Source organism: Bombina bombina, chromosome 1 (genome assembly GCF_027579735.1).
Source record: "Bombina bombina isolate aBomBom1 chromosome 1, aBomBom1.pri, whole genome shotgun sequence".
NCBI classification, from domain to species: domain Eukaryota; kingdom Metazoa; phylum Chordata; class Amphibia; order Anura; family Bombinatoridae; genus Bombina; species Bombina bombina.
Window position 1 is genome coordinate 231,568,369 of NC_069499.1, and position 17,779 is coordinate 231,586,147.

Consider the following 17,779-nt stretch of genomic DNA (forward strand, 5'->3'; position numbering starts at 1 on the left):
GTTCGAACGGACCTTGAACAAGAAGGTCCTGTCTCAAAGGTAGCTTCCATGGTGGAGCCGATGACATATTCACCAGATCTGCATACCAAGTCCTGCGTGGCCACGCAGGAGCTATCAAGATCACCGATACCCTCTCCTGTTTGATCCTGGCTACCAGCCTGGGAATGAGAGGAAACGGTGGGAACACATAAGCTAGGTTGAAGCTCCAAGGTGCTACTAGTGCATCCACTAGAGTCGCCTTGGGATCCCTGGATCTGGACCCGTAGCAAGGAACCTTGAAGTTCTGACGAGACGCCATCAGATCCATGTCTGGAATGCCCCACAATTGAATTATTTGGGCAAAGATTTCCGGATGGAGTTCCCACTCCCCCGGATGAAATGTCTGACGACTCAGAAAATCCGCTTCCCAATTTTCCACTCCTGGGATGTGGATTGCAGACAAGTGGCAGGAGTGAGTCTCCGCCCATTGAATTATTTTGGTCACTTCTTCCATCGCCAGGGAACTCCTTGTTCCCCCCTGATGGTTGATATACGCAACAGTCGTCATGTTGTCTGATTGAAACCGTATGAACTTGGCCTTTGCTAGCTGAGGCCAAGCCTTGAGAGCATTGAATATCGCTCTCAGTTCCAGAATATTTATCGGGAGAAGAGATTCTTCCCGAGACCAAAGACCCTGAGCTTTCAGGGGTTCCCAGACCGCGCCCCAGCCCACCAGACTGGCGTCGGTCGTGACAATGACCCACTCTGGTCTGTGGAAGCTCATCCCTTGTGACAGGTTGTCCAGGGTCAGCCACCAACGGAGTGAATCTCTGGTCCTCTGATCTACTTGTATCGTCGGAGACAAGTCTGTATAATCCCCATTCCACTGACTGAGCATGCACAGTTGTAATGGTCTTAGATGAATTCGCGCAAAAGGAACTATGTCCATTGCCGCGACCATCAAACCTATTACTTCCATGCACTGCGCTATGGAAGGAAGAAGAACAGAATGAAGTAGTTGACAAGAGCTTAGAAGTTTTGATTTTCTGGCCTCTGTCAGAAAAATCCTCATTTCTAAGGAGTCTATTATTGTTCCCAAGAAGGGAACTCTTGTTGACGGAGATAGAGAACTTTTTTCTACGTTCACTTTCCACCCGTGAGATCTGAGAAAGGCCAGGACAATGTCCGTATGAGCCTTTGCTTGTGGTAGAGACGACGCTTGAATCAGTATGTCGTCCAAGTAAGGTACTACTGCAATGCCCCTTGGTCTTAGCACCGCTAGAAGGGACCCTAGTACCTTTGTGAAAATTCTTGGAGCAGTGGCTAATCCGAATGGAAGTGCCACAAACTGGTAATGCTTGTCCAGAAAGGCGAACCTTAGGAACCGATGATGTTCCTTGTGGATAGGAATATGTAGATACGCATCCTTTAAATCCACCGTGGTCATGAATTGACCTTCCTGGATGGTAGGAAGAATTGTCCGTATGGTTTCCATTTTGAACGATGGAACCTTGAGAAATTTGTTTAGGATCTTGAGATCTAAGATTGGTCTGAATGTTCCCTCTTTTTTGGGAACTATGAACAGATTGGAGTAGAATCCCATCCCTTGTTCTCCTAATGGAACAGGATGAATCACTCCCATTTTTAACAGGTCTTCTACACAATGTAAGAATGCCTGTCTTTTTATGTGGTCTGAAGACAATTGAGACCTGTGGAACCTCCCCCTTGGGGGTAGCTCCTTGAATTCCAGAAGATAACCTTGGGAGACTATTTCTAGCGCCCAAGGATCCATAACATCTCTTGCCCAAGCCTGAGCGAAGAGAGAAAGTCTGCCCCCCACCAGATCCGGTCCCGGATCGGGGGCCAACATCTCATGCTGTCTTGGTAGCAGTGGCAGGTTTCTTAGCCTGCTTACCTTTGTTCCAGCCTTGCATTGGCCTCCAGGCTGGCTTGGTTTGAGAAGTATTACCCTCTTGCTTAGAGGATGTAGAACTTGAGGCTGGTCCGTTTCTGCGAAAGGGACGAAAATTTGGTTTATTTTTAGCCTTAAAAGACCTATCCTGAGGAAGGGCGTGGCCCTTACCCCCAGTGATATCTGAAATAATCTCTTTCAAGTCAGGGCCAAACAGCGTTTTCCCCTTGAAAGGTATGTTAAGCAATTTGTTCTTGGAAGACGCATCCGCTGACCAAGATTTTAGCCAAAGCGCTCTGCGCGCCACAATAGCAAACCCTGAATTTTTCGCCGCTAATCTAGCTAATTGCAAAGTGGCGTCTAAAGTAAAAGAGTTAGCCAATTTAAGAGCGTGAACTCTGTCCATAATCTCCTCATAAGAAGAATCTTTATTGAGCGACTTTTCTAGTTCATCGAACCAGAAACACGCTGCTGTAGTGACAGGAACAATGCATGAAATTGGTTGTAGAAGGTAACCTTGCTGAACAAACATCTTTTTAAGCAAACCCTCTAATTTTTTATCCATAGGATCTTTGAAAGCACAACTATCTTCTATAGGGATAGTAGTGCGTTTGTTTAGAGTAGAAACCGCCCCCTCGACCTTGGGGACTGTCTGCCATAAGTCCTTTCTGGGGTCGACCATAGGAAACAATTTCTTAAATATAGGGGGAGGGACAAAAGGTATGCCGGGCCTTTCCCATTCTTTGTTTACAATGTCCGCCACCCGCTTGGGTATAGGAAAAGCTTCGGGGGGCCCCGGGACCTCTAGGAACTTGTCCATCTTACATAATTTCTCTGGAATGACCAAATTGTCACAATCATCCAGAGTAGACAACACCTCCTTAAGCAGAGCGCTGAGATGTTCCAATTTAAATTTGAATGTAATCACATCAGGTTCAGCTTGTTGAGAAATTTTCCCTGAATCTGAAATTTCTCCCTCAGACAAAACCTCCCTGGCCCCCTCAGACTGGTGTAGGGGCATGTCAGAACCATTATCATCAGCGTCCTCATGCTCTTCAGTATTTTCTAAAACAGAGCAGTCGCGCTTTCGCTGATAAGTGGGCATTTTGGCTAAAATGTTTTTGATAGAATTATCCATTACAGCCATTAATTGTTGCATAGTAAGGAGTATTGGCGCACTAGATGTACTAGGGGCCTCCTGTGTGGGCAAGACTGGCGTAGACGAAGGAGGGGATGATGCAGTACCATGCTTACTCCCCTCACTTGAGGAATCATCTTGGGCATCATTTTCTCTAAATTGTTTGTCACATACATCACATCTATTTAAATGAGAAGGAACCTTGGCTTCCTCACATACAGAACATAGTCTATCTGATAGTTCAGACATGTTAAACAGGCATAAACTTGATAATAAAGTACAAAAAACGTTTTAAAATAAAACCGTTACTGTCACTTTAAATTTTAAACTGAACACACTTTATTACTGAATATGTGAAAAAGTATGAAGGAATTGTTCAAAATTCACCAAAATTTCACCACAGTGTCTTAAAGCCTTAAAAGTATTGCACACCAAATTTGAAAGCTTTAACTCTTAAAATAACGGAACCGGAGACGTTTTTATATTTAACCCCTATACAGTCCCTGGTATCTGCTTTGCTGAGACCCAACCAAGCCCAGAGGGGAATACAATGCCAAATGACGCCTTCAGTAACCTTTTTCTATGTATCTGAGCTCCTCACACATGCATCTGCATGCCTTGCTTCCCAAAAACAACTGCGCATTAGTGGCGCGAAAATGAGGCTCTGCCTATGATTAGAGAAGGCCCCCAGTGAAAAAGGTGTCCAATACAGTGCCTGCCGTTTCTTTAACATAATTCCCAAGAATAAAATAACTCCTCTTGATTGAAGAATAAAAACTGCATTTAAACACCAAAAAACTCTAAGCCATCTCCGTGGAGATGTTGCCTGTGCAACGGCAAAGAGAATGACTGGGGAAGGCGGAGCCTAGGAGGGATCATGTGACCAGCTTTGCTGGGCTCTTTGCCATTTCCTGTTGGGGAGGAGAATATCCCACAAGTAAGGATGACGCCGTGGACCGGACACACCTATGTTGGAGAAATTTGTCCATTTTACACAATTTCTCTGGAACTACAATGGGGTCACAGTCATCCAGTCTCGCTAAAATCTCCCTGAGCAATAAGCGGAGATGTTCAAGCTTAAATTTAAAGGCTGTCATTTCAGAATCAGACTGAAGTAATGTCTTCCCTGAATCTTAAATCTCACCCCCAGTTAGCAAATCCCTTGCCACGGCTTCGGAGCATTGTGAGGGTATATCGGACATAGCTACCAAAGCGCCAGAAAGCTCTGTATTTGTTCTAGCCCCAGAGCTGTCTCGCTTTCCTTGTAACCCTGGCAGTTTGGACAATACCTCTGTGAGGGTATTAGTCATAACCGCCGCCATGTCTTGTAAGTTAAACGCATTGGACGCGCTAGATGTACTTGGCGTCACTTGAGCGGGAGTTATAGGTTCTGACACGTGGGAGAGCTAGATGGCATAACCTCCCTTTTGTCAGTCTGAGAAACCTCTGGTGATAAATCTTTAAATGCCATAATATGGTCTTTATAAGTTATAGAAATTTCAGTACATTTGGTACACATTCTAAGAGGGGGTTCCCACAATGGCTTCTAAACATATTGAACAAGGAGTTTCCTCTATGTCAGACATGTTTAACAGACTAGTAATGAGACCAGCAAGCTTGGAAAACACTTAAATAAATGTGAAACGGCAATTAAATAAAAACGGTACTTAAAAAGTGTTAAAAAGTAGCAAACTCTAGAAATTTTTACAGTGTGTATAAGGGACTAAAGCAGCATTGCACCCACTTGCAAATGGATGATTAACCCTTTAGGCCCCAAACCGGATTTGAAAAACGTTAAACATTATAAACGGTTAAACACCTTGCCACAGCTCTGCTGTGGCTCCTACCTGCCCTCAAATACGATTTAGGAAAGAAATAAGCCCTCTATAGTGGTCCTCAGATGCCAGAGGACTCCTTTAGGGAAGCTGGATGTCTCAGTCTGAATATGAACGCATCTAGAGTGCGAAAATAGGCCCCTCCCACCATGCACTTGATGTCAGAGGGCCTTAAGAAAATACTCCTAGGAGTATCTAACTAGCCATGTGGAAACTAGGCCCCAAAAAACGATTTATCACCCTCAGAGAAAAAAAACGTTCTTTCTATATCACATGTAAACGTTTTGTCACTAAGAAATATGAGTATTAACATGAATATTACCCTTTTTTGTAAGCATGATCCCAGTCGTTAAATCACTGCATCAGGCTTACCTCAATTATACAAGACTCTGTCAGCATTTTCTAGATCTTATCTCTCTAGAAATAAAATATACTGAACATACCTCAAAGCAGGTAATCTGCAGACCGTTCCCCCAACTGAAGTCTTTCCCATACTCTTCAGTTATGCGTGAGAACAGCAATAGACCTTAGTTACAAACCGCTAAGATCATCAACCTCCAGGCAGATTCTTCTTCTAATTTCTGCCTGAGAGTAAAACAGTACAACGCCGGTACCGTTTAAAAATAAACTTTTGATTGAAGGTAAAACTACACTAAGTCACCACATATCTCTTGATACTTCCTATCTTGTCAAGAGCTGCAAGAGAATGACTGGGGGTGGCAGTTAGGGGAGGAGCTATATAGACAGCTCTGCTGTGGGTGTCCTCTTGCAGCTTCCTGTTGGGAAGGAGACTATCCCACAAGTAATGGATGAACCCGTGGACTGGATACACCTTACAAGAGAAAATAATTTATTATTATACAGCAGTGTGCTGACTACCAGGGTATGAATACTCATTATAAAGTGCAGCATGCTCATGATCAGTGTGTACAATAGATATGTTTATTTGGATCCTTCGTGAAGATCCAAATGTAAGAGGAGCCGCCCATTCCCTTTGGATATTTTCACAGCCATATTGATTCCTTTAAAAGATCTCCCAACTCTAACATCTGGATTTACACAGATCTTAGAGTGCAGATCTATTATAGGAATCAACCCAGCTTCGAAAAAAAAATCCAAAGGGAACGAGTGGCTCCTTAGTTAATCCTCCCGAAGGATCCAAATATCTAGTGTACAATCTATATATAATTGGGCCAAAAACATTTTTGCATCAGGGCCTACTATTAAAGGGACACTAAACCCAAATTTTTTTTCTTTCATGATTCAGATAAAGCATAACATTTTAAGCAACTTTCTAATTTATTCCTATTATCAATTTTTCGTTCTCTTGCTATTTGTATTTAAAAAGCAGGAAGGTGATGCATAGGAGCCGGCCCATTTTTTTATTGAGAACCTGGGTTATGCTCGCTTATTGGTGGGTAAATGTAAGCCTCCAATAAGCAAGTGCTATCCATGGTGCTGAACCTAAAATGGTCTGGCTGCTAAGATTTACATTCCTGCTTTTAAAATAAAGATACCAAGAGAACAAAGAAAAATTGATAATAGGAGTAAATTAGAAAGTTGCTTAAAATGTCATGCTCTATCTGAATCATGAAAGAAAGAAAGAAAAAAAATTGGGTTCAGTGTCCATTTAAATAGGTCCATTACTGTACCTTGTAACAGACTGATTCAAGCATGAAAGTATGTATCACTTGATCAGGCAACCAGTTTTTAAATAAAATTAGAAATTTAAGGTCTTGATGAAAGAAGGTCCTTCCTGAGAGGAAGACACCAAGGCTGACTTGGAGGATATTAATATTAGATATGCATACCAAGTTCGGGGAAGAAATGCCAGAGCAATCATTAATACTGTGGTCATTTCTTGTTTTATCCTGGCTATTCCCCTGCATAGTAGCACAAAAGGACAAAAGATGTAAAACAGACTGAACAAGGGAATCACTACAGCATCTATTAACTGGAGCATCCAAGATCTTGCACAATACTATAAACCAGGGTGAAGATATTGACAACTAAGAAAGTCTGCTTGCCAGTTGTCCAGACACAGAATGTGGATTGCAGAAATCATGCAATGATGGCATTCTGGCCAAGTCTGATTGCGGGCTACCTCTCTCACCGCTAAAGGAACTTCAAGTACCACCTTGGTGAATGATTTAAGCCACAGCCGTGAGACATTTGACTGAAACTTTAGAAATTACTGTCTTAATAAGGGACAACTCTGGAGAGCCCTGACAACTGCACAAAATGTTGATTGGTAACGCCATGTACTCTCTCCTTGAGCCCCAGACTGCACCCCAACCCGAGAGGCTGGTGCCCAGAGTGATCGACACTCAATACCAGAATTTTTGTTGTTTAAAAAGAAAGATAATCCCTTTATTACGCATTCCCCAGTTTTGCATAACCAACACAGTTAGAATAATACACGTTTTACCTCTGTAATTACCTTGTATCTAAGCTTCTGCTGACTGCCCCCTTATTTTATTTCTTTTGACAGATTTGCATTTTAGCCAATCAGTGCTCACTCCTAGGTCACTTTACGTGCATGAGCTCAATGTTATCTATATGAAACATGAACTAATGACCTTTAGTGATCAAAATGCATTCAGATTAGAGGCAGTCTTCAAGGTCTAAGAAATTAGCATATGAACCTCCTAGGTTTAGCTTTCAACTAAGAATACCAAAAGAACAAAGCAAAATTGGTGATAAAAGTAAATTGGGAATTTGTTTAAAATTACATGACCTATTTAAAACATGGAAGTTTTTTTGGACATGACTGTTCCTTTTAGTTGGACAGCCCCCACCAATTTTTCCTCAAAGGCACGCGGTAGAAAACCTGGTATAGAGCCCTCTACACTAAAAAAAACAAAAAAACAAACAAAACACTCCCTCAAACACTTATACAACTCCCCAATGTAATCAGCTTTATAGCCCCCAGAAATAAGATGCCCTTAAGAACCCCTTGGCAGCTCCTGTATGGGTAATCAACCCGTTCCTGGGATTGGCAGGCACGGGAAATAAGAAGAATCTGTTTAGAAGCAGTCCCCAACTGTTGTATCTGTATTCTATTCACAGAGGCTACGGATTTAGAGAAGAGCCCACGAAACGCTGAGGGGGTAGAGCTACCACCGGGAGTAGAGCCAGTGTCTGTATAATGAAACACACACTTTTGGCGGTTTGTGAATAAAACAGAGTGCTTCAAGGATAAGCATATAAATCCTGTTAAAATGTGTTCCTCAGCCTAACCGGAACCTGCACTACTGAACCGCATCATGCACTAAGCTATTGGCGGTTCTCTTAAAGTGCTAAAATAATTATCCCTAAAGCTGCCAGAAGCTTCCCTAATGTTCCCAATGCTAGTAGAACTGTTAGGGACATATGGAAAAAAAAAATTGTGTCATGAGGGGAGCAAGTTAAGTCCCCTGGATAAACTGTTCTTGTGTCAGAGTACCTACAAATGGCCTCTGGGCTGTGTCTGTGCTGTGTAAAGGCACTAATCTTATGCAGCAACCCTCCACTGGCTTACCAAGCATGTCAATGCATCTGCAGCAGTAGTAAAGAGCTCATTCAGTGCATTAATTGAGTACCGCAGAGGATTGCAGTAGGAAATACCGGAGTCTCTCAGGGGGAGGGAAGGGACAACTCCCTGTGAGGCATAAGGGTTGTTATAGCTGAAGTCCAATTAGGGAAATGCTGTGCACATAACGGGGTATTCCAGTGTCAATGTATCATTCAGCTGCTGTGAAGAGTCTTTCTTCTTTGTAAATGATACTCCTTAGGGACTCTGGGTCTCACATCAGTTTGAGATCCCAATTTATATTCCATAAGCAAGTAGCTGGAACAACCTTTATTCTCAACCATATCCTACGAAGTAAAGGACAAAACTAAGAAAGTGAGGGTTTTAAAGCTCATATGGGTTCTTGACTTCCTCCTAGTGGTGGGAAATATATCCCATATGTTATGGAGGACTGTGGACCATCATTTACGAAAGATATAGATATATATTTTGACCGTTAGTGCATTTGTCAAACTCTTTCACCATACCTAATGGCAGAAATGTTCTTGGTTCGCTGGCGATCCAAGGCCTCTGCTCTTTCCTCTAATTCATTTAGCTGGTCCTGGATCTGCTTTGCTTTATCCTGGTCTCCAGCTTCCTCTGCCATAGCCTACATTTAAAAACAATTAGGACCATTAATAATAGCTTCAATGGTTTAACATACTCTAGATCAAAACCCAATTTAAAACGAAAGTTTGCACTTCATTTATGATGTGCGATGACATTTGTCAATTCCGAACAGATAAATTCAGCTCAACAGCAAAAACAAAGATTTACTAAAAGGTTTGAAAACTTAAGGTCTGTATGCTATTTGGTACCTTCTCCTTCATGAGTTGCGTTTTCTTCATGGCATAATTAGAAGGTGCTTTTCTGAACCTCCCTTTTTCTTTAACTATCTGGAAGAAAAAAAAACATTTCATGCTGAAAAGGTTTTATTATACAGCAGATAAATAAACTGAGACGTATGATTTTAAAAGTTGTTTAGCATAAAGAGTGACTTACATCTTCAATGTCCTGGTCATTGAATTTATAGTTCATGGCCTCTTTTATTGTCACTTCCTTCTTGTTGATCTCATCTAGTGTTGGGAGTTGCATGCCAGCAGAGAACATCTACAAAGCAAGATATGTTATTCAGCATTGTGATACACCAGAACTTAAGTTGAATTCCTTGTGGTGACTGAAAGTAAAATCTATTGCTATTCAGAAATATTATTTACCAAGTTGTTAAAATTATATATGAATCAACCAAAATGTAATGGTGCATTCACCACACTAGGTACACAAATGAAAAAATATTAAGGTTTATGAGAAACACAACTTATAATGCAGTACCACAAACAGCTTTATTTGTATCTAAAATAAGCACAAATAAGCATGTCCTGGCCCTGAAGTGTTGGACCTAGGGTTGCACCGATACCGATACTAGTATCGGTGCCGATACCAAGTATTTGCATGAGTACTTGTACTCGTGCAAATGCACCGATACTTAAACAGATACTTCCAATTACTACTCATACGCCATCTTGTGGTGTTTTTCAAACTGCATGTTCCCATTTAATTTTAAGATGGAGTGGAGACTTAACTAAAAATTGTTAACTTTTGTTCTGCCAATACAAATTGCTGTTATTTGTATTATTGTACGTTTGGGAGCAGTGCTCCAAAAGCTGCTACTATACAGCTGGATGCCTACCTGAGAGAGATCACTGTACCTCATTCAGACAAACCCCTGAAATACTGGGCAGTTAATAAACAGATATAATGGCCCAAAAATATCTCTCTCACCCATGCAGTAGTGTGAAAAGTGAAAGGCTGTTCAGCTTAGCGTCAAATGTCCTTACTAATAGCAGAAACAGACTTATAGCTGAACATGCAGAGATGCTTCTGTTCCTTAATAAGAACTTGCCACTAACTTTTGAAAAATGTCTTCTAATTGCTAGATTGCCTGTTATACTGCTACTTCTTATCTTGCACAATTATGCTAAAAACATGCTGTACTCTGAGGAACATCCTTAGCCAGGGCTGGACTGGGAATAAAAAGCAGCCCTGGAAAAATATGAAGACCGGACCTATTTTCTATTGAGTCAGTAGAATGCAAATGCCCCATTTTTCTCAAAGGGGATTACTGGGACACTCCTTCCCCAATATTTTTTTCAGGATTAAATTATATTACTTTGTATTAAGTACAAATGTTAGATTTATCAGTTATATAGGCACCCTACAACCCAATTGCATCTAGTAATCACCCCTTTTAAATTGTAGCTTTCCAGCCCCAGCTGCTGCAAACTGTTATTTATTGTTATTATTAATATATGTTATTGTAATATTTTTATTTATAAACATGTTCTGTGAACTTTGTGACAACAAGCACATAAAACTGTTTAATTATTTAAAAATGTCTTTTGAGATACAGTTCATAATTATAAAGAAGCAATCTTAAATCAGTCTTTTTTGTGCTTGATAAACTGTCATGACATAAAAAAGTATCGGTAATTGGTATCGGTGAGTATTTGAAAAAAAGTATCGGTACTTGTACTTGGTCTTAAAAAAATGGTATCGTGCAACCCTAGTTGGACCAAAAACTGGATGAGTGCTATCCACTGCCATAGCCTGGATATGTTTAACCCATTAAGAGGACAACGATTAGCTGCTGCACTAAGCAAGCAGTACTTTTCTAAGTGAACTCTTGCTCCTGTATGTTCACCACTGAAGTCTAGGAGATACACCAAAAAGCTGAAGGTCCTTCTAAGTTTGAAAATTTAGCTGTAATTAAGTGTCCCATATGGAAACATGCACCTTAAAATATTGTTGCAGTGATCTAGCTAGACAAATGGAAAACACAGGAAATTATTTCCTTTTGAGTATTTACACAAACATTGACAAGGAGTACTTCTAAAACCAGAAACGCAAAAAGCATTTTCACATCTTTGTTCCCTCACATAAAACAACTTTTAAAGCATTGGAAAATAAGCAAGATACAGGTAAGGAAATAAGATAATTTGAAAATAGGATAAAAAATAATTAAAATTTTGTTATTTATTGAAATACAGCATATAGCACTCAGTTTAAGCTTGTCTATGAAATTCATGGCTACTACAGAACAGACATTGCATTCAAAGTCATAGTTTGGGCAGCCCTGGCTTAGAAGAAAATTCCATTTCAGACTAAAGGCAAGAATCAATTTTTTTGGTCACTTGTAAAAATGTTTTGTTGAGTCTCTGTTCTACCAGATGTAAAATGAAGAGTATTTCTGCCTGAATTTGTTCTGACCCTGACAGGAGTGTAAGAGCCAACACAATCGCCTACTGTATACACTATACTGATGTAACTCATTTTGCATCCCTGATACTTTATGAAGTCTATTGTACACTTGAAGTCATTAGTGAACAGTACAAGATACACTCAGCAAGGCCTTAAGCAGACATATCTTTTTGAAAAAGATGTATTTTAGTCTATACAATTAAAACAAACTGTTTCCATGCATTATCTTATAAAATGTATTTGGTGTTTAACTCTTAAAATGCACAAGCATTGTATTATGGTTATTCCCCACCTCCCTCCAGTTGTGGGTGCCACCATGTTAAAATCTATCTTTCAGGGGGGGGCGGAGCTAGCCATCAAGCTGAAGAGACGTGTCTGGAGAGAGCTCTCTTCCATATTCCTAAAAACACCTTAAATAAACATTCCCATTGGGGAATAAACTAACTTCTAAAGGTTCAATATACTCTCTGGTGTCGGTGGGACCCTATGGGAGAAGGGGAAACGACATAACAAGAGAGTGCCGACACTATACCTTGGGACAGTATTAGGTGCCAGCAGATCAGCCCCGCAGCGCTGAGGTATAGTTACGGCTGATATTGAGGCACAGGACCCTAACCTTACAGACTCTAACCTAAAGCCCAGAAGATATCTAGTGTCCACATTGCTGCTGTCCGGAGGGTCGGGGCTCCGCTCCGGAACAGCAGGCTATCGCTCAACACTGACTGGTGAGGGGAGGCAGGAGTCTACATACCAGCGGGAGGCCTGCATCACAACCGGACTATACAGAGGAGAGTTGCCTGGCTGGAGTTGTGGCTCGCTGTCGGCTGAGGTCCATAGCCGCCCTGCGAGGACACTTCAAGGGTTAATTGCGCCACTGCATTATTGGCGCGAAACGCCACCATCTTGCGGCCTGGCATTTTGACATCATCAGGGCACTCCGGCAGCGGAAAACCAGGCCACCCTGCACTGTCGCTCATGGGAAATGGGTAAGATCCCCCTGCCTGATAATTACTAGAGACTTACCCGGCTGCACGATCACCCACACGACACCTGCATATCTCATGATAATAGGGCATTCACATTCACCCTCTCTCTGGCCTCAGATAGGAACATACCTCATAACAGCGGCTCTTCCCCTGGTCCTTCTTACATTTGGGCACCGAGAGGTTGTACTATTTTAGCACAATTGCTAAGCTGTGGCCATTAGGCCCTAGTCCACACGGGACTGTCTGGCTGTGGGAGGCTGGGATCAGTGAGCCGTAATTAAATCTAACCGCATAGTCCGACTGAGCTAAGAGGCCTAAACCATCTCCTCACTTATTACCGCTGCAGCGGGGGTATAGGGGCTAAGATACTTACAGTGTGTGCAATTCCCTACATTGACCCCTGAAAGCCACAAGAGAGATATTTGCCTACCACATTTAACCCATACACGGAGGGCTGACTGGGCAAGAAGAGAGAGTAAGCAGGGGATTATTATAGCTGTGGAAAATAACACTGTTTTGTGGGTACTCTCTAAGACTCTCTGAAAGAAATATAGTCGTTGACACACCAACACTACATTGGGTATCAAACCCCTTATTTGGCTCAGATGGGCCTCATCTGGAAGAGAAGATTTCAGAATCTAGCTAGATACTGCACACCCATGCCTTAGGGTGCAGGCCTTGTGGGGCCGGGGCTTATACCTATTACTTGCAAGACACTACTTGGAGACATAGCCTATAGATATTTTACTGGAGAACTCTTGCTACATCTGATACATTTCTGCAGCTGTCGCCTTTTTTTTTTTTTTTTTTTTCTTTTCCCTAGGTCCCCTATTTTTCTAAAATGCTACTAGGCTCTAGAAGGAAAGCAGCCAACCTTTCTGAGTATAAGAAGTCAGTGGCGGATCACTTTAAAACGACGCCGGTTGCTGGGAAAACTACAACGGATTTACACACTTCCCAAAAGCACATAGTCAACAGTCCTGACATGTCTGAACCAAGTGGTGAAATTGGCAATCTTTCAGGTGCTATGGCTGCAGATATAGTATCCACTCTCACCCAGAGAATAAATTCTCTTCAAGAGACACTCACAGCGGCTATTAAGGGCTCTGCGGCAGATCTCAGAAAAGATATTGGGACCATAAGTGAAAAGATCGATGTGCTAGAGAGAAAACAGGAAGACTTAACTGTGGAACAAGAAAATTTATCCCACCACTCACGAGTTCTGGTTGACATGATAGATTCTATCGAAACAAAAATGGCAGATATGGAAGACCGCTCACGCAGGAATAACCTGAGATTTAGAGGCATCTCAGAAGATGTCTCCCCTGCAGAGCTGGGCAAGTTCCTCACTGAGTAATGTGAAATCCTACATACCCCGGCATTCCCTAATGAAACCCTAGTTGACAGAGTTCATCGCCTTCCCAGAGGGAGGAATGTTTCAGCAGACAAACCTAGGGATGTGATTGCCAGATTCCATTACTTTACATATAAGGAGCAGATTCTCAGGGCCATGTTTCAACGTCCAGCACTACCCAAGAGATTCGAATCTGTACAAATATTTCCAGACCTGTCTCAATACACAGTACAAAAGAGAGGTACTTTCAGAGAGGTCACCAGATCGCTGAGACAATCTGGAATAAAATACAGATGGGGGTACCCTACCAAGCTGCTGATCCAGAAAGATGGACGCCTCTACACTGCTGACACTCTGGATAAAGGGCTTCTATTACTTAAAGGATGGTCGGCGCAGAGCAAGCCTGATGAGGAGACTGGACCCTCTCCTTCATTGAATGCAAAACAGGGCAGTTCATCCTCCTCACTTCTGAGACCCACTCTGCCTTTGAATGGAGACCACTCACACAGAGGCCCACTGCCCCTAAAAGAAGGAACTCAATTTCCAATCAGCTGTTGCCGACAGGAGCAGAGAACCTCTCTGATGATGAAGACTGATAAGTATAGTTTCTTTTTCCTATTATGACTTGTAATTATTGCTATGTTACATTGGGGGAGATGATGTCTCTCCGTTTTCGGGGTGCTCCTTGCCCATGTCACGCTCAATTTGGAGAACTGTAGTCTTGCAAAAGGAGGTCCCCACCCTAAATCCCTTCTCAGCGTATACAGGTACAATACCTTCCTGCCCATCCCGATGGGCGGTTGCACAGCCTTGCAGCCCTCACAGAATTTAATATGGCCTAGAACTCTAGTGTGGCCTAGAACTCTAAATGTCCTACAGACACACGGATTTTCATTGTCCACCCCCAACCCCCTAGCTGCCCAGGGCTATACAACATATATGGGAACACACCCGTATGTTTGAGACCGTATAAGGAAGGCTGTTCACAAATTTACTACATTGTAAGAAGGGTGTGCACCGCAAAACTTTGATTGACTTTAAAGCTGCAATGTTCTATGTTTAAGTTCATGTTTAAAACAATATGTTAATTGTTTAGCTAGAAAATCTGTGAGTTAATAATGATATATTAAATTATATGTGACTGGGACGGCGAGGGCTGAGTGTGGGATTACACCACATCTGGCCATTTCCGTGTGGAGACCAGCCCCCTCTGTCCCACTCTTGTTTCATTGGGTATCTAGTATTATTGATATTTTCTGGCACTGAGTAAGTTATAATGGAGACGAGCCATGGATCAATCTAATAACGCAATGTATGTTTACCTAGTGTGATATTATGCCTCAGCGCCTAATTGAGTTTTATGTAATGCTTTACCAAGCTATTTGCTGCCATCATGAAGCCCTTGGTTTGTGTGTGGCGGGGGCTGCACTGGATATTTGCCTTGTCACTATATGTTGACCCGCTTTCAAGTGGACGTATGTCCACCCTGCCCCCCCCCGCCATGAGCAACTCTAAACGGCAATAGTGTCATATATACAACTTCAGGCTGGCTTAAGACACCCTAGATGAAAGGATTTATTTACAATACTGACGTCTGCCTCCAACTGTTAATACTGAATATGATCTGAGTGTCCTGAACACATGGCTGGTCTACTAATGTACTACAAACTCCATTTCTAACTTATGCTAAGACTCCACATGTGGCCAGGTTGCTGTTCTTCTTCTGTATGGTTTAGGCTGTCTTTATGTGAAGTATTACTGTGGAGATAGAGTGCAGACATGGCATAGACTTTTACTTAGAAAAATTAAAATGCCAACATTTGACATGTTATAATAATTACAAGTTATTGATTATTCTGTTAACGCAATATACACTGGACTAACACTATGCTAAGGTTTATTTCCTAGATTAGTTTTATGTATCGTTTTGATGAGCTATTTGTGACAGATGTGAAACCCTTGGCTCAGGTGTGGCGGAGGAGGCGCTGTATACTGGCCCTACCACTTTGCCTTGGCCCATCCTTAAGCGGATGTATGCCCATCTTGCCCTCCGGCCGCACATGACTCTAAGCAGTGATATTGTCATATGTATAAATCTAGGCCTAATCAAGTTAATCTGAATAGCAGAAGTTAAATACAATGTTGACAGTTGAAATGTTTCCATAGTCATGAGCCTATAATTAACACCTTGACATGGTATACGCCTTCCTAGGTTTAACACAACCCCTCCCAGGACAACTAAAATGAGACCCAGCGCAGGCTATTCATTGCATGCCTTACAGACACTGTACAACATATTTTACCCACTGGTTTGTTAGCAGGGTAGGGGATCCTTACCACCCCTCCCCTGACTGTCGGATTAACCGGCGCAAGCATGACACACACCCACTCCCTAGTGTGACATCAGTTCCCCCCGAATCTTAGGCCTGCCCCGGCCTCCCATTACCTCTGTTCTAGATACTAACTCTTGTAGATCTCGTAACGTTACTCTTCACCCCCCCCCCCCTTAAGGGTAAACCCGAAGCTTACTAGAAGTAAGCAAAAGAACATAGATTCATTCGAAACTACAAACTTCACCATATATTATACTATTCCACCCCTCATTGGTAGAGAGGCGGATAATAAGGTTATAACTGTTTTGGTGTTGCCTCTCTGGTTATTTGTACAGGTTCATTAACTTCCTCCCCCTCCCTCCCCGCCTTCAACCCTTTTCCTTTACACCTTTTTCCGTTAACTTCCCCCTCCCCCCCCCACCTTCAACCCTTTTCCTCCACACCTTTTTCTGCCTCTACCCCTCCCCCCCCCCCCTTTTTTTTTTTTTCTCTAAAAATGGCCTCTGATCTTAAGTTCATTTCCCTAAATGCGAAGGGCCTAAACTCACCTTCTAAAAGAAGCCTTTTACAATCCTTTCTGACTAAACTTCATTGTGATGTGTCTTTCCTTCAGGAGACACATTGGGCATCCAATAAAATCCCGAATTTTAACTCCAGACACTACCCAGTGGTCCTTAGCTCGACTTTCCAAGACAAAAGTAGGGGAGTCTCGATATGCATTAGCAAATCGGTAGCTTTCCAACAGCTACATGTTGAAACAGACCCGGAGGGAAGATTTTTGTTACTAGTCTGTTCACTGAACTCACACTTATTCACTCTTGTGAATATATATGCCCCCAATCAGGGACAGATTAAAATTTCTGCGCAAAATACTATCCTTCATAGACGGTCTGCGACAGGGCACGTTGGTGTTAGGAGGGGACTTTAATTTAATCTGGGACCCGAGTTGGATAAGCGGCTCCCAAGTGGTAAAGTGGTGGATCAATACTCGCAGTCTATAGCTCCTAAATTTCAAAACCTCATATAATCAGTCCTCCCTATACGATGTGTGGAGAGCTTGTCACCCGGACACTAGGGATTACACATATTTTTCGCCCCCGCACCGTTCATACTCACGATTGGATTTTTTTTTTGTGGACTCCTGGACACTGAATAAAGTCACGAGTTCCACTATATGTAGCTGCCCTTGGTCAGACCATGACGCTGTAACAATGTCAATAAATATAGGTGGATCTCTCGAGCAGACCCTCCTGGAGACTTCCCAAGTTTTTATGGGAGGACGCGTCTTTCGTCCCTGAGTTACTTGAAAAGATAGAATTCTTGGAGACAAATGGTCCCCATGACACCTCTCACCAAATCAGATGGGCGGCTCTAAAAGCATTTGTCAGAGGATTCTGCATTGCTAAAGCTGCAATTATCAAAAAACATTGGGGT

At 42.3% G+C, this 17,779-nt stretch overlaps 1 protein-coding gene across 1 annotated transcript in view; it reads right to left on the reverse strand.

Moving 5' to 3' along the window:
- RTF1 (RTF1 homolog, Paf1/RNA polymerase II complex component) overlaps window positions 1-17,779 on the reverse strand; it is a 213,836-nt gene that overhangs the window by 77,006 nt on the left and 119,051 nt on the right. Inside the window, exons 11-13 of the mRNA XM_053697868.1 lie at window positions 9,417-9,524; window positions 9,233-9,310; window positions 8,903-9,024 (exon numbers count right to left, since the gene is read on the reverse strand). Of these exons, the coding sequence (XP_053553843.1) occupies window positions 8,903-9,024; window positions 9,233-9,310; window positions 9,417-9,524 (308 nt within the window). The remainder of the gene's footprint in view (window positions 1-8,902; window positions 9,025-9,232; window positions 9,311-9,416; window positions 9,525-17,779) is intronic.